The 25,556-nt window shown below is 41.2% G+C and overlaps 1 protein-coding gene across 3 annotated transcripts; it reads left to right on the top strand.

The window, feature by feature from the left end:
- Positions 1 to 1,363: 1,363 nt before the first annotated feature.
- On the top strand, positions 1,364 to 21,881 carry LOC311031682 (MAGUK p55 subfamily member 3-like). 3 transcript variants are annotated; one of them, XM_084038095.1, is made up of 20 exons: positions 1,364 to 1,493; positions 8,663 to 8,728; positions 8,840 to 8,958; positions 10,138 to 10,215; positions 10,640 to 10,720; positions 10,965 to 11,102; positions 11,230 to 11,311; positions 12,425 to 12,510; positions 13,087 to 13,161; positions 13,263 to 13,459; positions 14,405 to 14,469; positions 15,309 to 15,329; positions 16,250 to 16,291; positions 17,404 to 17,469; positions 18,173 to 18,328; positions 18,490 to 18,570; positions 18,664 to 18,757; positions 18,844 to 18,952; positions 19,447 to 19,575; positions 20,280 to 21,881. In XM_084038095.1, the coding sequence occupies exons 2-20, from the start codon at positions 8,692 to 8,694 to the stop codon at positions 20,457 to 20,459; spliced, it is 1,836 nt and encodes a 611-aa protein (XP_083894221.1). In that variant the 5' UTR covers positions 1,364 to 1,493; positions 8,663 to 8,691; the 3' UTR covers positions 20,460 to 21,881. The 3 variants fall into 3 exon arrangements, with proteins under 3 accessions (XP_083894221.1, XP_083894222.1, XP_083894223.1); XM_084038096.1 differs by lacking the exon at positions 17,404 to 17,469; XM_084038097.1 differs by lacking the exons at positions 16,250 to 16,291; positions 17,404 to 17,469.
- Positions 21,882 to 25,556: the final 3,675 nt, after the last annotated feature.

Genomic DNA, 25,556 nt, shown 5'->3' with positions numbered 1-25,556 from the left:
AAAAACCAAACACATATTAACAAATATCTTAACACATAATAACACACATGCATTTACTTTATTAATGACAATATCTATAGCACTGCTACAAAACTATGTATCCCACTAAGAGAAAATATAAAAAATATTGTTACGGTTCCTACAAAGCCATTATCTGAACAGTTTGGCCTTTCCTTATTTTACCATTGAGTTACAGCATGAAGAACAACACATGTGGATTGTCTTTGAATTCACTTTAATTCATTGCTGTCTCATGTGTTTGCATGTTCAGCGTTGTTTGTGCAGTTCACTTCTTTGTATCCTGAGGGGGGCACCCCGGCACAAAGACAGGCTGGACACACCCACAATTACCATGTGAATGAAGGGCTGGAGTGGAGGTGTGTGTGTGTGTGTGTGCGTGTGCGTGCATATAGGGGGATGTTAACCCATCATTAAGATGCTGTGTGTCTGCTGCATGAGTACATGCATGCAGACAAAGAGAGAGCTGGAGGTCAGCTGGCTTCGGTCCTTCCAGGCTCAGGAGGGGGGTGGGCTCTCTATCAGAGGCAGCCGATCCGATCCAATTAGCCACCACAACATGTTGTCATTAAATCTGAGTTACAGAGCTTACAATCAATGTTATTACAAGGAAAGCTCTAATCTTTGAAAGAAAAACAACAACAACAACAAAAAACAAAAAAACAGGAAGGCCATAGCATTTAACTATCTGAATAAAAAATATAATTGTTAACGTGTTTTCAAAGATGCAACTCTATTCCCAAACTCAAACAAACACCATAAGAGAAGGGTCTGTTGGAATCTGTTTCTGGAATATTTTTTTTGGCCACTTGGTGGCAGCAGAACAAGCTTTTAGCACAACATTGATCTATTATCACATTATAAAGCTCTATTAGTAAAGGTCTTTGCAGACAGTTGCTTATTTACTAATCAAACAGACCCAGCATTGTTAGGTTTCATGTTGAGTTGTGTTTCTAGCTGCCTACCAAATGTAAATCTTATAATAAATGAAATATTCACATTCTTCTTCAGTCTCCACGACTCCTTGGGGGTAATGTCTTTCTCTTTAGCAGTTAAATACTAATACTAACTAACTAGGCGCCAACTTTGTGTTTATCAGCTTATCTCTATAGGTTCACAAAAGTAGTCAGAGATTATATACATGAGATGTACAATATGGGGCTACAGCCTCTCATAGGCAGCAAAATGCCATTTTTATTTCATATTTCATCCACTGATGTTGTAGCCAGAGGGAGCGTCAGAGATGTAAAGGCAGGAGGGGGATTAGGGGAGTGGCTGAGAGATGGAGAAAGAGGGGAGGAGGCGGACACTCAGCGGCAGCAGGTTTGTGAGAGCAGCAGAATAGAGGAAGAGGAAGAAAGAAGGAGGAGGAGGAGGAATCAGAGCGAGAGAAACAGTGTGGCTGCCGGCGGGAGGGACACAAACACAGAGACAGAGAGAGAGAGAAAGAGGAGGAGATACGCAGAGAAGAGAAGGTAAGAAGGCCACATTTGTCTGCTTAACGCCTTTTATTTCCAGTGTGAAGATGAGGTGTCGGACGCGCTGCTATTCAATGTGTTTTCCCGTTTCTTCCTCCGTCTGCCAGCTGACGGCATAGTGTATGTGGGGAGTGCAGAGCGCTGTAGCACTGCGGAGTGATGCAGGGAGATGGAGAGAGAAGGAGGGAGGGATGGAGGGATGGAGGGCCGGCTTTATGCTCTACAGACATGAGGGGGTAAGGATAGAGAGGAGGGGAAGCAGAGGAGAATAAACATCTGCCTGTGCTTTGCTGTGTAGCAGCGAGGGGCTGGCTGTATGGGGACTGGGGAGGCGGGTGTAGCATTTGAGTGTGCAGGAGTGTGTCGGCTGTCAACATCAGTAGATTTCCCTCCATGTTGGAGATGATACAAGTTTTTGCTGGACCACACCCTCTGAGATGATATGATGGTGGTTTTGTGGTTGCATCTGATGAGTGTGTGAGTCTGGGAAGTGTGTGTATGTGTGTGTGTTTGTGTGTGTGTGTGTGTGTGTGTGTGTGTGTGTGTGTGTGTGTGTGTGTGTGCATCTGAAAGGCATGTTGGATGCTGGCCAAACATGCTTAGGGTTGCCTCCCATTATTGTCAGTGGATTAGCTGTGTGTCAGCGGTGTTCAATCTCAAGGCGGCAAGGAGTCGAGCCAAGATGCTCCATCATGTCCTTACCGAGATGTTGTCGAACTCAGCTGTGTGTGTGTGTTTGTGTGTGTGTATACGTACGTACATATACCGTCCACCAGTGTGTGTTTTTGTGCCTGTGTTGTACATGCATGTGAGGAACGAGGCTTCAGTGCTAAGTACTCATCCAGCCTTCTGCTCCTGGCATCAATCCGTGGTTAAAAATTTCATCATTTGGTGAACGATACAGACATCATTTCCTCCAACATAAAAGCATGTCGTCGGGCAGGAGCAGGGTTGACAGTCGTCATCTGGTGAGATGAAATCGTCTCCGAAAGGCAGACTGCTTAGAACAGCTTGGCCGAGCATTTGTTGTTATAGCGTTTCGATGCCAAGGCTTTTTCACAGCATTGTGGCTGATGCGTTCTCATAAAGAGCTGTTATGATTAAGAGTGTTTCTAATAACCCACATACCCTCACAGGCATCACTATAACCGACCCAGATGGCATATTTTGTGTTGAAACATCTTTTAGATGTACATAGACAGCTGAGGCATATTCTAGCAGCGCATAAACACTGGAGAAGAACAATGACTGCATCAGTTTTTTCACAACAACTACGTCGACATATGTTTACGTTCAAGTGACCATGCCTCTAGTGGCTGAGTTGATTAGAATGGGAGAGCAGTGAGTCCGGTTAATATGGGAGACTGCTGTTTTTTTCCTGTTTCAAACCCAAACCCATGATCTTACCAAGGCCTTTAATCAAGTCTTTTTTTGTGCCTACATTTGATATTCACAACATATAGTGGAGTATGCTGACCTGAGCAGAGAATTAATTAGCTTTCCCGCTGTGTGTGTTGTTATTTGGCATGGGACAATGAAAATGTCAAATCACGATTATTCTGGCCAAAAGAATATGCAGGATATGCAACGTTATCATCAAAATGTGCTTAAAACTCTTAAAATTACACTATAAACACTTAACATTTTGTTTTTCATTGTCTCACATATAAGACACACCTTTTTATGTTAACAATGAAATAATCTTGAATCTTGAAAGATTGTCATGAATCATAAGGTCCCCCTGCATAGATACAGGATACACACATTTTAAAATGTATTTTTCAAAACATTTTTCACTTCTCTATGGTGTCGAGCGAGACAACTTCTTCAATTCACGTGACATTGATTTGTAACGATTTTTAAAGGGACTCATGATTGCTGTTGTCCGACATTTACGGTAGTAGCCCTCTCTGTTTCCACCTCAGTGACGTTCAATTGGATGATTGTCACTACTTTCCAAATCGAATCATTCATAAGATGATTTTTTTCATCTTCCATCTCTGTGGTTTGTTAAAGTTTGGGCAAATTTTTACATCTAATTAAATATATGTTGAATACAATGTATATATATTGAATATATAATAAAGACGACCACAGAGGCAGAACTAACCATGTCTGAAAAATGATTGATTAATTAGATAACTCACCAATTTTCCCTCACATATCCCCATAGCGCCGCCAGATGAACTCAAGAACACCTTTACCCTTTTTAACCATTTGTTCTACCAGCACTTGGAGTGGCAGAAACTGGATGTCTTTTCCATTACCTTTAGTCAATTCACCATATACGATCGTTAGTCAACGGTTTAAACGTTTTATCCCTTTGAAGCCAAACGTTATAAATACATGATTGAAATAGACCGCTAACCATTTGGTCTGCTTATATTTCTTCTATTTCCTAAATTTTTTTTTTTAGTTAGTTGAACTACTTTCTACAATCTTGCTACATATACTCCCATGCAACAGAAGTAGCCCCTGGGCTCCAACCTGTGACTGGAAATCATTAAATTACTCAGTAAACAGAAAATTAATCAAACTCTTTTGATAATAACTTCATTTAAGTTTCATTTTTGGGACATTTTCCAACTTTTTTCTGAAATTACATCACATATCAGATGGATAGATTTAATTCTAATTGATTTAATTGCAAGGATTAATGAGGGGAAGAGTCATTAATTGCCGCCCTAAAGCCAACACGATTCTTTGAGGAAAGAGGACACACTCAGTTTCGGCCTACAGCAGAGGCTGCTCTGGTATCTTCAGAAGCTCTTACGGCTCAGGTCTTACTGAGACATCAAAGGGACTCCAGGAGACCTGATGAAACTCTTGGCAGTGTGCTGATCACTGTGAGGGCTGACCGCCTCCAGACCTTGTTCCCAAAAAGCTGGAGATAAAGCTCATGGTTGTGAGTAGAAACACGGGGAAAAGGAGAGTAGGATGAAGTAGGAGTCTGTTGGTTGTGAGTCCAAACTATTTATGTATGAATGAACACCTCACACATGGATGAACAACAATGATAATTAAATTCAGTGTTGGTTTACAAATTGCTCAGCTAACACAGTAGATGTTATTAATGCAGTGGTACTGATCCGCCTGCATTTGAGCTAAATGTGTCTGGATGAACGTCATGTTATCTGATCAGCTGACTTCTGACCTCATCGGGGTTCCATCATGTTTGTGTGATCTGAAGCTAAGCTCATAACTAGATTTTGCCTGGATGTAATGCAAAAAGTGTCATGTCTGAGTCTATTTCTGGATCAGTGACATTTCAGTGATTTGATGTCGGTCGTCGTGTTTTTGCAGCGATGTGAGGTAACAGGCGTGTGGTGCTGTTTGAAGGCCGGTGTGAGCCAGGATCATCTGTTCATAATCTTATAGGTGCAGTCAGGGGGCGCAAACTAAAACACTCAGCTAACTGTGGATTCTCAGTGCGAGGAGTATTTAGCATGACATCTCCTGTTAAAATAATATTTCTAATGGAGCTTATTTCTCAACTTAATATTCACTATCAGATGTTTTCATTAAAGTCGGTGTTAATATTCAAAATGAGCTTTACATTTAAAATATATAAACACACTTAGCAACCATGACCAAGGGCACAGATGCACCAGCATTTATAACAGCAGCATTTCAGAACATAGTAAAAGATTATGGTTTGTATTGGACTCCTGTGGTTTTATTGCAGCATTGCAGGTGACTGTATTACCCATAATGCAACTCTGTCATCGACTCTTTGGTCCGAGATTGGGGTGTGTTATGCTAGTAGAGGCTAATGTAGCACTGGCCTCAAACAGAGATGAGCAGCAGGCTGCATAGATCTGGCTAACTCACTCCGTTCTAACTCCACACCCCAGATCTTCTCTTGTTTTCAAACTGTTATACAACTTATTTCACAAAAAGAAAGTGGAGCTTTTGTGTGGATTTCTACTTTGGTGAACTTTGGCACAGGCATGCTGATTAATTACAAACTGTCTTGAGTTAAACTATTATCTCCCAGTAGCTGTGTTGTGATATCCAATTTTCTATAACCCTTTTGCTTTGGCATTGTTTGTTCCAATTAATCCCCTCCTCCCATGTATCTTCAACCCCCGGGTGACCCTTAGAGGTGCTCCCACAATGCCTCTTTCTGATGACCTCACCATGTTGAGCAGCTCAGAGGATGATGTAATTCTCCTACTGTTAACTAATATGCTGCAGAGTGCAGCAAACACTTTTGATTGTTTAATTACTGATGGACATTACAAAGGAGCTGAGGATCTAAAGGATATTTAATGAGGATTCTTCATTCTCATATCCCTTCGGATTTGTGTAAAATATCCTCATTAACTACAAAAAAATCTGTTTTTCAATAAACAGTCCATGCTTTCTTTACTTATTTGAAGACCTGACTATAGATTAGACAGTACATTGAAGTGTGGGTTATAGTGTTTTTTTTTTTTCATTTTGGCAAATTATCCCCAATTAAAGTATGCCGAATTAGCAGTTTACGGTTAAAATGCACCCATGGATATACATACAGCTGTCAGGATTGGATTACATTAATTCTGAAAGTCTAATGGTAATTGTTGTTAGAAATAAATAAAAAAAATAATTGGGCTTTCTATAATTAGAACAGAAAGTCCAGAATCCAAGAATTTCGGTACATTCCTTGAGAAGACCAATCCATTCACACCATGTCCTTTCTGTAATATAAATCTGTACTTTGCACATCACGGTGGGAACCATTACATTTTAATTTGTCCATTCATTCTACTTCTACTCTACAAGCTCATAAGACGGTTGGGGGGAGATGGGAGGAAACCTTTAAATGAAGATGGCTGCTGGTGACATAAAACACCATCAGTGAATATTGTTATACAGAGTGAAGCACTTTACCAGACTCTGTATTGATAATTATATTTTTCCCAGCTTTTCTGAGTTAAATATAGTGAGGTTATGTGGAGAAAATCCCAGTTGACACTTGGGAATGAAGAGTCTCATGTGTGTTGTTCTCACTGATTCTCCTGATTGTTCTACCTCCTCATCCCTCTTTCTAGCTCTGTCATATCCTCTCTGTTCATTATTCATGAGCTCATTGCTGTCTCTGGCTGTATCTCCTGCGGTTAATCATATTCTGATTCTGTACCATCAAAGCAAAAAAATACATTTTACAAATGCTATAGAAGGAGGGAGAAAATTGCCATCTTGCAATATAGAAACATTAAAGTCAAATTTATGGATGCTATACTGTGGGTTTCTCATGAACAGTCTCATATAGATGCAACCTTTGCATTGAAGTTAAAGTATCTATGCATTTCTGCCTTCCACAGACTCATCAGTTCCAGTCACTTAACTTGATGGACTGTTTGGGATATTCTATCTTCATCTGCTCTGTCATCCTCTTCTAACTCCTCTTCCCCTGTTTGTTTAGTTTGTCTGCATTTCTAATCCCAGCCCTGCTATTCCTCACCGGTCCTCTCGCTGCCACTGCCTTGTCTGCAAATCATCTGTCTGTACAGCTGCTTCATGTTAGCCCCACAGTGAACTGGATATTCTTTGTCCGTAGTTTCCAGCCTTGTTCCTGTCCTGGTCATCTCTCTGCCTTTTGGTCTCATGTCCGATCTTACTCATGTTGCTGACTGTAAGCTACTTTTACCTGCACTGATATACACACTGTTTCTCCAGTCTGTACATTAGTCCATAGCTTGTGATAATAAACAGTGGTTAACACACTGTTTGAACAGTTCACAAGCCTCCTCAAGGTTACCTTGAATATCATCTCGTCTGTTAGGCTCATTGTCTCTTTTGTATCAACCGGTCTCTATGAAAAGCTGCTGAAGTGCCCACTATAAATGTACAGATTTGTAAAAATGATTGCGATGAACTCTACAGTCTCTGTGCGAGGTAATACACTATACACCATGGCTCCATGGCAGACACGGTGACATGAACAGCCCTGTACTGAAGGCATCCCTCATAAAGCTTATGTTTATTTCACACATGCAAAGCAGACGAGCACACTACTGCCAGACATGGTAAGCCTCTTTTCCAAACAGTCTGGATACAATCTGTGTCAATATTTCAGCAGAGTTAATAAGTCGATGGCGTGTGATTATGTAACGTTGTGCGTAAATGTCAAATATTTAAAAAATGATCTTAGACAAGCCCATATTTACCTTCTCATGTGTTCCATGTTTCCTGACACAACCACATAAAAAACCCTAGTGGGTAGAAAGTCACATTGACCCCAAAAATGTCAACATTTTTGTAAACCCAAACTGTTTATTGTTCATGTTTAATATAACTTAAGTGAACATGGTAATGCTCCTTTTTGCAACTTTGTTGTGTTGAATTTTTTTTCTTATCTCATCATTGTGTGATATGATGAAGTCTGTGTGTTTTTATGTTATTGACTTGTGTTTCCAGTGGCAGGAAGTATTGAGAATATGGAGTGGAGTGACAGGGATATTGATTGCTACGGGGCTGCAATAATCCTGCAGACTGCAGTACTTCAGCTGACTGAGTCACTTGTAGATCCGTCAGCATATGAGCATAGATGTATAGAGAAAGGAATTGTCCAGTATATAAAAAAACACTATTTTCTCCATTATGGAGATCTACAATAATGTTCTGACTCAATACTGTATGCTATATAGTTGCTGGTGAGATGGCATAAATCCTACAAATGAATGAGATGTCTGTTATACCGAAGTCCTCGGTTCCTTCATACCGGCGTTCCTCAGCGGTTTCCATCAGTCAAAGCTGTGTGACAGAGTGTTTTAGTTATTTCACACAGGTTTGTGCCAGATGATCCCACTCTCCTGATCTCTTTCACACCAACACAACGCTCACAGGGCCTGGTGAGACTCTGTGATTAATAGTAGCAGCAGTGGCTGTTTATCTTACGAGAACGGCTCTATAATGCCAGCAGACTTACGCATACACGCCCACATGTTTACAGACGAGGGAACTGCACTGCAAAATGGAAAAAACGCAGCCTGGATTTACAGCACGAAGCCGACAAGGACATGATATATGGCTATAATTATTGCACATGGGTCTCCGTGTGCCTTTACACCGCCTGCACACGCTCGCACAAGCATAAACATCTGTGAGAATATCCTTTCAGAAAGTGAAAGGAACTGAATGGAAAGATTGATAATCATTTTTCTTTCTCCTCCTCCCAGGTTTCCTCCCCTCCTCACCTCACTGACCCATGAAAGAAGCCATGCCGGTCCTCACAGCAGGAGCGGGTGAGTTGAGTTGGCACAGATGCACGACACATACGGTCCCATACTACTTGACGCATGCGATGCTCCATCTGTTCACATTAATATACATGCTGGTATTCCCCTACTCTATAGGGCTACATGAAACGTTGGCCCTGCTGACCTCTCAGCTACGGCCCGATGCCAATCACAAAGAGGAAATGGTTTTCCTCAAAGATGTGTTCAGTGAGAGGAGCCTGGGATACCTCATGAAGGTGAGGAGTCTGATTCCACAAGTAACATTATTTACATTTACATATAGACAGACCATTTGAATTGATGTACACAATTTTAAAATATACTCACAAAGTTTCTTTTCAGAGATGTAGAGTGAATTAAATTGACCAAAGAGAAAAAACACTATTATTTTGAATAAACTGAAATTAAAATGATTCACTGATTTGAATCCCCTGCTAGGATTCAGATTTGGTGAAATGTAGGCAACTAAAACAGAACTTGGTTATTGTTGAAAAGTGAAAACAGAATGCAAACAGCAGCGTCTCTGCTGACCCGTCTGTCCATCTTCAACAACTTACTCTAAGATATTCATTGCCGCTCCATCAATAACATAGTGCTTCGAGGAGAAGTCGTCTTCTAGAAGCATTATAAGAAACAACCAATGGAAAGTTGGATCAGGCGACTGTTTGATAATGCATGATACTGGAAAAAGAGCGGCCTTGTGGTAATACAAGTCCTTTGAAGGCTTTGTTGTATTTCCTGTGTATTCATCCACCGTGCCCGCCATTTTTAGTGTAAATATAGTCTTTATTAGTATAAGATAATTTGAAGTATGTTTGTGTCTGCTTTGTTTATTTGCCTTTTTAGTCACTTCTTGCTACTACTGGGATATAGCAAGAACGGATGATTTCAGTGATATTTGTAGAAAATAAGCCCAAATACCAACTTTTATTTAGATTTGATTGAAAACAATTCCATATTTTCTCATGAACTATATGACTTATTATAAATACATTTTCACTGCATAATATACACAAAATAACAGTCTTAATGGAGACATGCACCCCTTTTTTCTGTACATAAGAAACATTGTTTTTATGCATGTGTACCGTATCATTTCTGAAGTGCTATGGGCAGTTTCTTTTTCATGAGGGCATTTTTGTTGATTGATATTTTTGTCAATGGTTTCATACAACTCCATTGATCTTTAGATGGTGTCAAGACACCAAGAGCAATGCACATGGCACATAGCAATTCTGCAGGGAAGACGGAGACTTGTAGCTAGTAAACACTGAGGTCCAACAAATCCTGCATTGTTTACATCAAAGATCCACTTAATCCAATTTAATGAGTAACACTGCATGCAAACACATCTTGTCCTGTGCATTCTTTCTGAAACCCTCTAATCTAATAAACACCTTGTGTTTGTGTTACAGATTCATGAGAAGTTGAGACAGTATGAGAGACAGAGTCCAACGCCTGTCCTCCACAGTGCCTCTTCTCTGGCCGAGGATGTAAGTTCATCACACACACACACACACACACACACGCACACACACACACACACACACACACACACACACACACACACACACACACACACACACACACACACACACACTTTTCCACTTGGGCACAGCAGTCAGTCACAATGAGTTAGCTCCGAACAGAAAAGCAATGCAGGTACCAAAAGTGAATCTTAATGTTCTCAAAGTGCTGAATCATCCCTCATCTAATGAACCTCCACTTCCTGCTGCTCTCTCACTCTCACCGGTTATCATTGGGGGAAACTGCTGACCATAGCTGCTCGCTACTTATCTACCCCCGTGTGCATGTCTGTTGTGTATCTGCCGGCAGTAAACTGCAGCGTACATTACCGTTCTACACATGCACGGGTTCATACTAGGTCAGGACTCATGTGTGCGTTGTGATTGGCAGGTGGCAGAGGAGCTGCAGAGTGGACCAATGAGCACCGAGGAGAAGGAGCTCCTGCACCTGCTCACGTCACCACATCTCAAGGTAAACACACTTTTACTTTTTGTTCTGTGATTGTCCTTATAACAGTATAATTATGAGAAGATGCAGCACTAGTATACTGTATGTATTTATGCGGGCAATTTTTCCACTCAGACATTTTGCATGCCCTGAAATCCGTCTCTGAAACTGTTTACTGATTCTGGTAGATGTCAGCCGGCTCTCTGTGAGCACCAGCAGCTCAGCGTCAGCAGTGTCTTTACAGCACGTCTGTTTCCTGTCCCACCAGGCCGTTCTCTCGGTGCATGACACTGTGGCACAGAAGAACTTTGATCCCGTGCTGCCGCCGCTGCCGGACGACTTTGAGGACGAGCTGGAGGAAGAGTCGGTCAAGATCGTCAGGCTAGTGAAGAACAAGGAGCCTCTGGTGAGTTGTGAAGGATGTGAGTGGAGAACCTAAGAGAGAACTGGATGGAAGAGGAAGAGATTATGGGACTGAGACCTTTCTGCTCTTTTCTTGTTCTCTTGTCTTGTATTATATGTCTGAACTCCAGGGAGCCACCATCAGGCGGGATGAAGCCACTGGCATGGTGATCGTGGCTCGGATCATGAGAGGAGGTGCAGCTGACCGAAGTGGTAAATTGTGCTTCTTCTCCTTTTGTCACTGTGGGCTTTCTAAAAGCTGTGCACCAGTACCTTATAGGCGAGCACCCTATGACAAGCGGTCACAAGTATTGCTTTGTATTAAGGTGTCACAAGTAAAAGAAGGTCAGGGACCAATCACCTGACCCGTCTTTAGTTTCAAAATCAATTTTAATGGGAACTGCTAATGTTAAAGATATATTTCCATATACATTTTTAGTAGTGGTGAATAGTTAAAGAGATAGGAAAGATTCAGAGATGACTTGCAGAAAATCATCTGCATGTAAGACAGCCAGGACATTGCAGTAATGGTGCACAACCATCAGGCAGCTGAGCGACGCCTCAGGAGAGATTTTTACAGCATCGTGACGGGATTTATCTTCTTACAACCAGCGAAATTTAGAGAAACTGTTTCACAAAAAAAAACATCTGTACGGGACAACAAATCAAAACCCGATACTGTTATGAGAGATCAAAGCCACAACCAGAGAAATGCAGCAGGAGGAGAAACATGAGAACGATAGTGCGGCTGTTGCTGAAACCCAACGCTCTCCACGAGTCCCTAGGGAATCCATCACATGAAATATACCCAGCAAACGCCCTTTCATGGGTGTTACCATGGACATATCAGCCAGATGCAGGTGTGCGTGTGTCAGCATTGGACACATATGTATCTGGGGAAAGCTGGGAAAGTAAACCAATCAGTGTTTCCATTAATCATTTATGTCATCCTCCTCTTTCTTGCTGGGTCAGGTGATGGAAAAAGCTCTCTTCAGTGTGGAGACAGAAGCTGTAGAGAGTCAGAATTAAACCTCGGGTCTCTTTGTAGATCCATACACTATATATGAGTATTATAGCTCAATAGTGTGTCTGCAATATGTGTTTCTCTGTCCCGAGGGGGAATGTGTTGACTTCTCTCAGCCTTTGATTTCATTGTTTGTAGCTGCAGCTAAAAAGATGACAGCTGATGGTTGACGTGGTTTCTGTCCTTGGATCTGGCAACGATACTGATGATAAGATGCAAATCATAAACCCCAAAGACCCAGTGAAGACTCTTTGATGGTTGATGATGTGTCCGTGTCTTCATACTGTCTCTCGTCCTCACAGGTTTGGTCCATGTGGGAGATGAACTCAGGGAGGTGAACGGAGTCTCTGTGATCCACAAGAGGCCTGATGAGATCAGCCAGCTGCTGGTAAGACACAAAAAAAAGACATGATTAATCATGATTTTCTTTTGAAGGATTCCATTTTCTGTGCTTAAGTTGTAAACTGTAAATAAAATGTTCCTTTTTTGCTTTTGGTCTATAATATTACGGTATAATGAAATGTTTGTACAATTTAGCCTGTCATTTGCACCTTCAAGAGATGAAAATTAATGAGATATTCAGAAAATAATTAGTGTGTTTTGCACCCAATTAGTTCTATAATCTTTGCTATGATACAGTATTTTGATCAGTATTAAATGTAAATGTTCATGCATGCAAAAATGCTCTGCCTATGTTTTGTTTATTCACATTTAGGGTTATTTGTTTCAGTCAGTCAGTAAATATAGTGATGGGTAAACTATAATCTCAAAAGAGCCTTGAGGATCACGATAGAAGTGAATCATCACCTTAAATGTCACGTCCATCTTTTTATAAACGAGGTCCATTAAAAGCAAATCCACCACAGGGAGCCTTGTTAGGTGAAATATTAGGTGAGTGTTTGTCTTTAATTTGAGTTTGCCGTCGCTCTCCTCTCCCCTACTTCCTTGTCTATTTGTGATCTAGTCCCAGTCCCAGGGCTCCATCACTCTAAAGATAATCCCTGCCATTAAAGAAGAGGACCGACTGAAGGACAGCAAGGTGAGATGAAGTGTGACTTAGCATGCTCACATGAGGAAACAGTCTGGATATTTTGAAAGGAAAAAAGACTAATTGCAGTCTGTTTCTTGTTCTGCCTGCAGGTGTACATGAGAGCCTTGTTTGACTACATCCCGTTGGAGGACAGGGCAACGCCTTGCCAAGAAGCGGGACTTCCCTTCAAGCGTGGAGACATCCTGCAAGTCGTGACCCAAGACGACCACACGTGGTGGCAGGCCAAGCGCGTGGGAGACAGCAACCTGCGGGCCGGACTCATCCCATCCAAACTGTTCCAAGAGAGGTAAGAGCATCCAGGAGGAAATGGGATTCTGAAACAACCTGTAGCGTAAACCGATGCCAGGACTGTATGTTTCACCCAAACGGTGCTGATATTGACTTTATCTAGCCGTTTGTAATCTGTCAAATCCACATTTGCGTGTTCCACATTGAAGGGTCAACTGTGATTAGATGGAGCATCAAAGCAGCGTTGAAAAAAAAAAAATCGAAAACACAGCCTTGAATAGGCGCATGCTGATACTGTTAGTGTCATAATCCGTCAGTAAGATGATCTCAGCTGGCTGGGAGATCCCTGCCAAACACTGCAGCGTCTGTTGGATTAATAACCACAGCTTAAACACAGAGAAAGGCGCAGTTCAGAGGGTATCTGAGCTCTGAAAAGCCTGCATGCTCTGTTTTATAGGTTAAATAAATGTTATGGATGAAATGGCAAATTTCTGCTGATGCTGCACTCTGCTGTGAATCTATGATGAATAAGAATCTGTTAAATGAATCGGTATGATTGGAAAAAGTAGTGTATGCTCAGGTCTGCTTATTAAAAGAAAATATGTTGTGGTTTATGGACAGAGCCTCTCCTTAATGTCACTGTTTATATTTAAAAAAAGGGATGTAAAACTTCCACAAAGAGACACAAAATAACGGTGAAGAAGGTTCACAAAACGATGCAAAATCACCTAAAAGTACCGTCACATTGTAGTTGTTTTGTGTCTCCCTCAGTTTGGATATCTTCCTCTTAGTGGATGTAAGAGGTAAACGTGTGCCCAGGGGCTCTTTGTCTCATAGTCTGTTCATAAGTGTTGTATGTCCCACTCTTATTCATGTTTAAATCTTCTGTTCAACCTCTCTGACATCCCCTCCTCACCTGCTGCTTACTGTGTATTTCTGACCTGATGAATCTCTTCCTGCCTCCATCCTCTCTGGCTCTTTGTTCTGCTGCACATTGTTCCAGACGACTGGCCTACAGGATGAAAATGGGCACACTTCCGAATCCAAAATCCCCTAAAAATCCTGTCTGTAAGTGTCAGCTTCCCAGGATTCCACTGCATCTTCAGCATCATTTCATAATCACAGTTAACTCCCTGCTTACTCGTTCACCAACGTACTCTGTCACTGTCATTATACAACTAACATCTCTGCTGGATAAATGCAGCAATGTTTTCATTGCTGCATTTATTGACCTTTGCGCTGGTAATTGGCATTCTGAGAGGCATTAGTATGCGTTGCCCGTCCTCTCCTTGCTGCTATGTAGACATGTTTTTAAAAAAAGATGAGGGAGAGATGGAGGGGCACAGAGGCGGAGGGATGGATCACGTAATATGAATTAATCTCTTTCATGTTCGGGCCATCTGGCCAGCGAGCAGCTTAAGCGTTACAAGCTATGCCCACTGAGAAACAAAAGCCTCGACACTACATACACTTCTCACTTTCTCACTTAATTCTATATACGCGCGTGTTAACTGCCAGGTGAGTGGGTAATGGGAGTGGTGGCTCTTCGTGGTGCGTAAGCTGCAGGCGATCCGATTAGGCTTGAGCCACGGGGAGAAAACAAGAGCTTACCAGTATGACAGCCAGCCCTGCTTCGCCACGCAGCAGCAGGCCTGCAGGGAGACTCTTGTGTCTCGGCTTCCCTCCACGCTCCTCCGGCCCTCTGATTAATTCCCCTAAATCCCAGCAGGGGCACTCTTTGTCTGTGACGTCATGGACGACGGCAATAAATCTCCTCAAATGTTAAATCCTCATTTCATAAATTTCCAAATCTCATTCTCTTATCTGCCATTTACACCAAAATTACCTTTAGTTTTCCTGACGCTAATGTTTGACACTCTGTTTTTCCTTGTTGCAAACTTCGCCAGATGACCAAGGATGTGATAAAGGTGGGTATGTGTGCCAGACAAACATGATTCACCGAGACACACAATGACAAATGTTCAGAGGCCAGAGAGAGAGAAAGAGAGAGATTGTATGGGTGTGTGTGGGTGTGTGTTTGGGGAGAGAGCTTGCATGTGTTTTAGTAGGGTGTCCATTTGGGATTTCTACTGCGTCCAGCTTAATTCCTCCCCTCCTGCTGTTAGTGCACCAGACCAGAATAGAGATTCTTTGCTGTGTGTGTGTGTGTGTGTGTGTGTGTGTGTGTGTGTGCACCTTTAGCCCACAACAGAGGTTGTCAAAGATAACAAAAGCTCCTCGTTTCTTTTGCGTCATCCTCAGTCTCTATGATCTTTTGTTCTGTTTTCCCTCAACACCTTTAATCTGCTGCAGTGCTATTTTCAATGTTTTCACATTTTCTAAAACCACTGCATATTATACGTGCAATTTGATGAAAGGAATTCTTGCATAGATGAGTAAAAGAAGACATTTTTATTTTGTTTTGGAGTTGCACATTTGTATGTTTCTGTATGTGAGACAGTTCGTACCTCAGCTGTGAATGTGTGGGGAGGTGTGTGTGTGTGTGTGTGTGTGTGTGTGTGTGTGTGTGTGGGGGGGGGGGGGGGGGGGGGGGGGTCAGAGACTCACAACTGGATCCTTTCCAGATGGAGAACCATCTCTCTCCTCTCGTGACGTCGAATCAAGCCTTCGTTAGTGGCTGTTGCCTCCGACAGCGCTCCTTCATCATCTCTCTGCTACCCCTGCGTTCTCGCCTCTATCTGCCTGCCTGCTGCCTGTCTGCCCCGCCTGCCCTCTCCAATGCCCCATGGCCCGCCCCCCTCTTTAACTCTTCCACCTCCCCCCAACTCCTCTTCCAGGTCTCTTACCCTGTGCTTACCCCCTCTTTTCCCTGCTTGCCTCCCTACAGAGGACTGTGACTGTGAGGGCTATTTCAATGGACAGTACATAGGTGAGAGTGTGCACATCTTTCTCCACCTCCTTCTCCCTATCTGCTCTTTGCCTGCTGCAGCCTGGCTGTGCGCTGGTTCCCTGGGTGCTTCGGGGCTGGGGGGGTCAATACGACTGCTTGTGTAGGGGTGACCTGTCCGGGGCCGAGGGTTGAGGGATTAGAGGAAGTGTTTGTATCAAACGTAAAAGAAAAGACGTCAGTTAACAGTATAGAAGCAAAAAAAAGTGATGAATGAGTTGAATTTGTGCTGGTTTATATTTTTGTAATTATTTCTTAGGAAGTTTCCTTTGGTACTCATTATAGGGTAAATGGAGACAGTGTTTGATTGGTACAGTTGTTTTTGTACACTTAATACAATGAATTCCCAAATCATTGCATATTTTACCAAGTGCACAGCATGAATATGAATACATGGATATTTACTTGGAGAGAAATGGAGCTGCTCTTTCAAGGTAATTCCAGGAAACCTTCTTGTCTTGTTATTAGGATGGGAAATGTTGGCAGTTATTGCATTTAAAGCAACATAAAATGGATAAAGTAGTTATCCATTTTATGTTGCAATATCAGGCTTTAAGTTGAAATTGGAGTGGGTGGAATACATCAGTCCCCCTCTCTCTAGCCTTCCACTGGCCTCCCCTCCCTCACCCTTCTTCAGCCCAATCCGACCCACATTTACTCCCCCACATCTTGTGAGCTGCTGGAATGATGATGAGCGCAAGGAGCGATCTAAACAGGGAGAAGGAGCTTATCAGCACCTTCTCCCTGCTACACATAAATCATTACTAAATCAGTACTTGTGCTTCCTATCATGCACTCTGCTTGGAGCTGTAAACCTTCCCCTTCATCCCCTCCGCCAGCCCCCCCTTCCTCCACCGTGCAGTGTTCGGATCCTCCTAAACCTCCCTCCCACCTGCCCTGCATCTAACTAACTGCCCCTGCTACTGTGCTGTGGTGCACTGCTTCCCCCCTTCCCCAAAACACCCTCCCCGTCCCCTCCATGAGAGCCCTGCTGGGTTGGACGCATTGCACACTCACCCAGGCACGTTTGCTGCTCGTTCACCCTGTGTGGAGGTGTGAGGCTGGGTTGTGTGATGCTCTAACGCCAGTTATAGTCTCTCCTAAGTGTAAAGCAGTGGCGCCCTCCTGTGGCCAGGTGTTTTCCTGGGAATTTTATTCAGGTACAGTGGCCGGCTCATTCCCTCAGGTACACACCACTGACGGGGGATACAGACAGTCCTGGCCTTGGGAGACCCTGATTTGCAGTCACTCTCTGCTATTGACGCGGTGTTTCTCAGGGCCAGGCTGTCCTGTCTGTCCTGCCTCAGCACTGTAGCCTCGTTCAGAGCAGCATGCCTTGTTTGGACTACAATGTCAGAAAATAGTGTATATTTTGGGTCACTGAACTCTGTTTTGTACTACTGAAAGTGTTTACTCACTTTTAAAAATGGATTTAAGGAATGGTTTGCATTAACAGTCTGCTTCACCTGATGTTTTTACTATCAGCCGCATGTATTCCAATGTGTAGTTGAAGCATGACGTCTTATTGGCTCAGCTGATATCTCACACTATCAAGTATTTACACTTCAGATAAGAGTGAGCTATTTTCATCCCTGTGCACTATGTACAAATGTTTTTAATGCATGGTTATCAATGGGTTGGTCTTGACTTTATTGGAACCATTGCTTTTGCACTTGCTCACTTATCTAATTTTGTTAATGGTGTTGTTTTTAAAATGCAGAAAGATTGTATATGTGTCATGGCAGTGAAGTAGTGTATTAATGTCGTCTGATCTCGTGTCAATAATTTAGTGGTCCGTGACATCTGACAAAATACCTTTTTCTTTCTGCTCCCTCTTCCCTCCCATCTCTGGCCTCGCTGTAGCTGGTTTACGGAGGAGCTTCCGGCTGAGTCGCAAGGACAGGCAAGGATCCTCCGGAGAAGGCTCTGATCCCGGAGACGGCGACTACCTGACGTATGAAGAGGTGACCCGCTACCAGCAGAGGCCCCATGAGAGACCCCGTCTGGTGGTTCTAATCGGTAAGACTGAGCCACGAAGTGGCACAAATGTTTTCCTGTGATGATAGTGACTCCTAGTGGATCAAAGCATGCATTGCAAGCTACCACTGCCCCATTTCTTGCAGCCTTTTTAACATGATGATGCATGTGAAGTCATTTCTCTCTCTCTCAATCTTGTGAAGGATCTCTTGGAGCTCGGATCAATGAACTCAAACAGAGAGTTATTGCTGAAAACCCACATCGTTTTGCAGTGGCCGTCCCACGTGAGTCACAAGTTATTCACACCGTGCTTATCAATGAACCGACATTCTCGACACACACATACAAGTACATATTTCTCTTTTGTGTTCCCAAAGATACCACCAGGCCCAAGAAGACTCATGAGAAGGAAGGTGTGGAGTACCACTTTGTCACCAAACAGCAATTTGATGCAGATGCTTTAAACAACAAGTATGTTCACATTGATATTATGTTGCTTTTGTGTAAAGGTATTATTTGTTCCCTGCTCACGTTAAGGTTGTGCTGTTTCTGCGCAGGTTCATAGAGCATGGGGAATACAAGGAGAACCAGTATGGCACAAGTATAGAGGCTATCCGCTCGGTACAGGCCAAGAATAAGATGTGTGTAGTGGATGTGCAGCCGGAGGTAGGTCAGGTTTCAACCACTGAGCACATCTCGTTTAATGTACATCCAAAAGTATCACACTATCATAACATGTCATGCGCTCCAGATCCTGCAGGCAGCAGTAGTTTGCAGAGTTACAGATGGAGTGTAATGCAGTGAATATTTTTTCCAGTAGAGCCACACTTACAAGGCAAAGTACAGAGGAGAGCCACATACTACACTGTGAACTTTTCATCACAATTTGCGACATACTGTACTATAACTATACTATGACTTTTTTTGATCACTTTTTTTGACATACTTGTATGTCCAAAATTCATAGAATATTGTTAAAAATAGATTAAAAAGTCACAAAAACGCCTCATGTCGTATGTCAAGCAAAGTCTGAGTGTAGTGAATCCAAAACAGGCATAAAAAGATTAAACATTTTCAGGGGAAAAAATGTAGTGTAGTATGTCTTATCTGATTTTTCTGGTTTGTGACCTCTATTATGTGTACATATTAAATCCTTCCAGGCTCTGAAGAGACTGAGGACAGCAGAGTTCAAGCCCTATGTCATATTTGTCAAACCGCGTGTTCCTGAGAGCAGACGTCGCCGCAGTGCTGCCACTTCACCAGGAGGGGGAGAGCATGGCCGCATTACAGTGAGTCCTGCATGTTCCCTTGGCAAGCTGTCCCAGTTCAGTGGCTCAGGAGGAGAACATATTGTGTATCTTTTGAAGTTCTTCGTATTCATTAGTCTATTGTGCACGAGTAAATTATGTCTTCTGTTAGATGGAGCAGTCGGATGATTCAGATTCGCCTCAATGGTCAACTATTGTACATAAGGAATCAGTTTTGCTCGTAATGCAAATACACAGAACAATTGACAGGATGATAGGAATAGACATACAGTGAAAAACAAGGATGCCAAAGCTCAACATATAAGGTAAAAATAACATTGGTCTTAAATGGTTTAGCACCATTATACCTCTCCAAGTTTTTATCTGAGTATGTTCCAAACATCCCTAAGGTCGTCCAGCACTGGCTTGGTTAATATATCAAAAATTACTCACAATATGGTGAAGCATTCTTCTATTATGTGGCATGTATTTGGAACAAGCTTCCATCAAAAATAAAACAAGCAAAATTGTGCTCATACAACACACTTTTACTTAAGTAAAGAATTAAATGCAGGACTTTCACTTATAGCTGAGTATTTTCACAGTGTGGTATTAGTACATTTAATCAAGTAAAGGATCTGAATACTTCTTCCAATGACAGTCATGGCTAGCTTTTGTGAAATGGACTGGCTTAGTTCCTGAACTGGTCTCACTTTCTGTATACATTGTTTTGCTTTCTGCAACAGGACGAAGACCTCCAGGAGATGCGTCAGTCTGCTGCTCAGATTGATCAGCAGTATGGACACCTGGTGGACCGGGTCCTCATCAAGGAGGACTCAGCCAGTGCCTGTGCAGAACTGCGGGGTATTTTAGAAAGGCTGGAGCGAGAGTCCTTCTGGGTCCCTCTGTGTTGGGTGCGACCCTAAATTTATCCCCCTACATCTACAAGAATGCCCCCCCCCTCCCCCCCTCTATTTCCCTTCCCCTGTTGGCCATATGGCCAGACAGCCATAAACTGACGCACCTCAGGGAGAGGATGATGTCAGAGGAATATCTCGTTGTCTGGGGTGTTGCAGCAGATCGAACGCTCTCTTGGGCCAGAAGACAATGTCATTTTAAGTCATATTTATTCAGATTTGGTTGAATTTATTTATTGACTTCAAAAACAAGGTACAGATGCTTGTCTGTAGTTCAAGAAGTGTTTGATTCCTCACACTGTCTCTCTTTCTAGCTGCATCGTTCATGAGAGTTCGGCAGGTTTGGGATCCCACTCAGAGGATTGCTCAGTCAGTCAGCTTTATTGTGACTCTTGTTGGAGTAACTATAGTAACAGTTTTTTTTTTGATTTGCAGTTTTATTCAACTCAATACCAATCACACATTTCTTCTTGTTAATTCTTACTGCTCATGCATCCTGTACAGTATAAGAACCAATCATACGTTCAGCAGAACAGGAGAAGTTAATATATAAAGTTAAGTGAATGCCATTTGAAACTAATGTGTTTGTTTTCTTTTCGCTAAATTTAATTTCCATATGTGGACAGAAACGGAATGATATCCAAATGGAATGTGAGAATTTTATTTTCTAAAAAAAAAATTGTTTGTTTTTAGGAAACGCATGAAAACTGATTCAATTTTCAATGTAAATATTGTACATGTCAACTCTACGTGTGCCAACGAAATATCTCGTAGCACTTCAATGCAATCTGTTTACCTTGGATCCCTGGGAACCCTAATCTGTTTGTTAATAATGCAGTGCACAAAGTATGTGTGGATGGATGTTACAGTGGACGTTCACATACGCCAACCCGAGATGCTCCTTTTACCTACAGGAATGGGTTTTGTACAGTTTCCTTGCACATATCTGTATTTTTGACTACAGAAGAAGAAGCGGGTACTACATGTCTGTTTTCTTTCATAATCATGAGTTTGCTTTAGTGACGTCAGAAACGGTGTGGAGATGTAATATCCACATATTTCAAATTAGAGTTGGAACAATTCCTTGATACATTAATTGAATTAATCTGCTAGTATCAGGAAATAGTTTTGATAATTTAGTAATATTTTGATTTATTTATCAAGCAAATGCATTCCCTGGTTACAGCTTTTCAGTTACAACGATTGGCAAGTGATGGCAAACTGAAAGTTTTAGTGTTAAATTGTAATGGACATTTCTCACTATTTTGAAATTTTATATAGAAAACAATCATGAAAGAGAGAAAAAAATATTGGCAGATTAATAAATTCTGAAAATAATTGTTAGTTGCAACCCTTTTACAAATCAAAAGCCTGACATTGAGATGATATACATTTTACATGTCCTTGCATTAACTGGCAAACATTTTTGATTTGGGGAAATACAGGCCTATATGTATATTAAAGGAGATTTGTGGTTGCAGGAAATGTTCCTTTTCTCTCATAATACACTAAAAAGTTTAGGCCAAGTTAATATAAGTTGGTACTGTGTTCTGCTGCTACAATAAACATTTTAAATGTGAGTTGTATGACTGGACTGCAATCCGGAGCTTTTCACAACCATGAATGAGACAAATAACTCTTTCAAGGTACACATTGGCAAGTATCACATCAAGGTAGACTTGGAAAAATGGTTCGCATTTCAAAGTTAAGTATGTCTTCCATAATGACATTTTCTTTTATGTGTAGTTAAAATAAAGCAGCTTCCAACTCCTTTCTTTTTGAAAAACATTTTAAACATTGATCTCTTCATGCAACCCAGAATTTTGAGTTTGTCATGTGACCTGTACAAAGTGCCATAATAAAATCAGTCAAATGTTTGATCTTAGTTTTTGATTTATAATGCCAATGCCACGATGTTTCAGTTTAGTAATTTAGTTATAGTATGTCGAAAATTCATGAAAGAGTCAGTCGACAAAATTCATAGAATATTATGAAAAAAATATTAAAACGTCATAAAAACCCCTCATATCGTATGTCAAGCAAAGTCTGAGCGTCGTCAGTCCAAAACAGTCATAAAAAGCCATAGTCAAATTCTCAGAAAAAAAGTCATAGTATAGTATGTCGAAAAACAGTCCAAAAAAACGGCTCAATGTCCTTGACGTGGTGGTTCTGGGTTCGACTCTAGCCCAGGATGCATTCTGCATGTCACATAACAGTCATAAAAAGCCATAGTCAAATTTTTTTCAGAAAAAAAGGTCATAGTGTAGTATGTCGAAAATTCACGAAAAAAGTCAGTCGACAAAATTCATAAAATATTATGAAAAAATATAAAAACGTCGTAAAAACCTGTCGTATCGTATGTCAAGCAAAGTCTGAGTGTAGTGAGGCCAAAACAGTCATAAAAAGCCATAGTACATTTTTTTCGGAAAAAAAAGTCATAGTATAGTATGTCGAAAATTCGCGAAAAAAGTCACTCGACAGCATTCATAGAATATTGTTAAAAGGGACGGCTGTTGGCGCAGTGGTTAGAGTAGTTGCCTCATGTACAGAGGCTCAATGTCCTTGACGTGGTGGTCCTGGGTTTGACTCCCGCCCAGGATGCATTCTGCATGTCACCTCCCTTTCTCTCCCCCTGTTTGCATACTGTCTGAAAAATGAATAAGAAGGCTTCAATGGTGCTCTAGCCAAAAATATAATCTTTAAAAAATGTATGTATGTTAAAACGTCATAAAACCCCCTCGTATCGTATGTCAAGCAAAGTCTGAACGTAGTGAGTCCAAAACAGTCATAAAAAGCCATAGTCAAATTTTTTTCAGAAAAAAAGGTCATAGTATAGTATGTCGAAAATTCACGAAAAAAGTCAGTCGACAAAATTCATAAAATATTATGAAAAAATATAAAAACGTCGTTAAAACCTGTCGTATCGTATGTCAAGCAAAGTCTGAGTGTAGTGAGGCCAAAACAGTCATAAAAAGCCATAGTACATTTTTTTCGGAAAAAAAAGTCATAGTATAGTATGTCGAAAATTCGCGAAAAAAGTCAGTCGACAAAATTCATAGAATATTAAGAAAAAATATTAAAACGTCATAAAAACCCCTCATATGGTATGTCAAGTAAAGTCTGAGCGTCGTCAGTCCAAAACAGTCATAAAAAGCCATAGTCAAATTTTTTTCAGAAAAAAAGGTCATAGTATAGTATGTCGAAAATTCACGAAAAAAGTCAGTCGACAAAATTCATAAAATATTATGAAAAAATATAAAAACGTTGTAAAAACCTGTCGTATCGTATGTCAAGCAAAGTCTGAGTGTAGTGAGTCCAAAACAGTCATAAAAAGCCATAGTACATTTTTTTCGGAAAAAAAAGTCATAGTATAGTATGTCGAAAATTCGCGAAAAAAGTCAGTTGACAGCATTCATAGAATATTGTTAAAAGGGACGGCTGTTGGCGCAGTGGTTAGAGTAGTTGCCTCATGTACAGAGGCTCAATGTCCTTGACGTGGTGGTCCTGGGTTCGACTCCCGCCCAGGATGCATTCTGCATGTCACCTCCCTTTCTCTCCAGGGGTTTGCATACTGTCTGAAAAATGAATAAGAAGGCTTCAATGGTGCTCTAGCCAAAAAAATAATCTTTAAAAAATGTATGTATGTTAAAACGTCATAAAACCCCCTCGTATCGTATGTCAAGCAAAGTCTGAACGTAGTGAGTCCAAAACAGTCAGAAAAAGCCATAGCCAAATTTTCAGAAAAAAAGTCATAGTATAGTATGTCGAAAATTCGCGAAAAAAGTCAGTCGACAAAATTCATAGAATATTAAGAAAAAATATTAAAACGTCATAAAAACCCCTCATATGGTATGTCAAGTAAAGTCTGAGCGTCGTCAGTCCAAAACAGTCAGAAAAAGCCATAGTCAAGTTTTTTTTCAGAAAAAAAGGTCATAGTATAGTCTGTTGAAAATTCGCGAAAAAGGTCAGTCGACACAATTCGTAAAATATTATTAAAAAATATATTAAAACTACTGGACCGATGGTCTTGTTGAAATAAATCTCTGGTCCGGTCTGGGAAACCATATTTACTGTAACTGTATGTGATATGGTACAGTAATTCAATGCATTTCAGACAGCATGCAGCACAACAGCTACAGTACAGGACTCCAAAGTTACGGTAGAGAGTATGTAAATTATTTACCCATTTCCCTGCATTTTCTGAATGTCCGTATTACAGAGACTACTGTTAAGCGGCTAATGTTCGGCTGCTATCTTTGCCCAACCTCTCTCATCGACATCCCATGGACAAGAACGTGGTTAACAAGTGGTGCACCAATTTCATCTGAAACTATTTGTCTCCTTGCTCTTCCACCTCTCCTGTGTCCTCGTCTTCTCCGTTCTGATTGGTGTGTGACTCCTAGTCATCCACCTGGGTAAATGTGTGCTAATTGTGTTCAAGTTGTGATGACTTGAGTTGATGATATCGAATGTCAGTGCAGTGCAGATGGCAGACAAGCTGGCAAACAAGTGAATAACATATCATCATTACCATCATGTCCAAAGGAAATTCCTGAAACAAAAAAGTAACTTCCAGGTCTTAGGGGTGTTTTACTGGCTGGAGTACTGAGCTACTAAAATGAAGCTTGTGGCCCTCCTGCTCTGGGAGACGGAGGAGTAATGAAGGCCTTTTACTCTTCAAAGTCTTAGCTCAGGGCGATCAGTGTTCATTCCTTGTTTCGGTATTTTTTTTAGACTGTAGGTTGTTAGCATGCAACATTTTGGACAATTCAGTCCTATATCAACTGATTTCAAAAATCAAGGATGTATTATTAAAGAGTGTTGAACAATTAATCTCAAGTAACTGTATTTTCAGTTTTATTTTAACGGTTATTATCATGAGGACCTGAATTAATGAACATCCTCATTAAAAATAAGATCACTGAAAACCAGGACACAAAAACATGTAGTTCCCTACAGTTTTTTATTATAAGTAACTTTACAATTTTTGACTGTAAAATGAAAAAACGTGGAAAGGTTTATGTACAATGATTTAAACTACTTTTAAACAAGTATAGAAATTAATAATGTTGGAAAATATCTATGACTGTTCTAATAACACAAGAC

This window comes from Eutrigla gurnardus, assembly GCF_963514095.1.
Source record: "Eutrigla gurnardus genome assembly, chromosome: 20".
Taxonomy (NCBI): Eukaryota; Metazoa; Chordata; class Actinopteri; order Perciformes; family Triglidae; genus Eutrigla; species Eutrigla gurnardus.
Note: the sequence above shows the minus strand (reverse complement) of the source record. Positions and strands in the feature narration are given on the sequence as shown.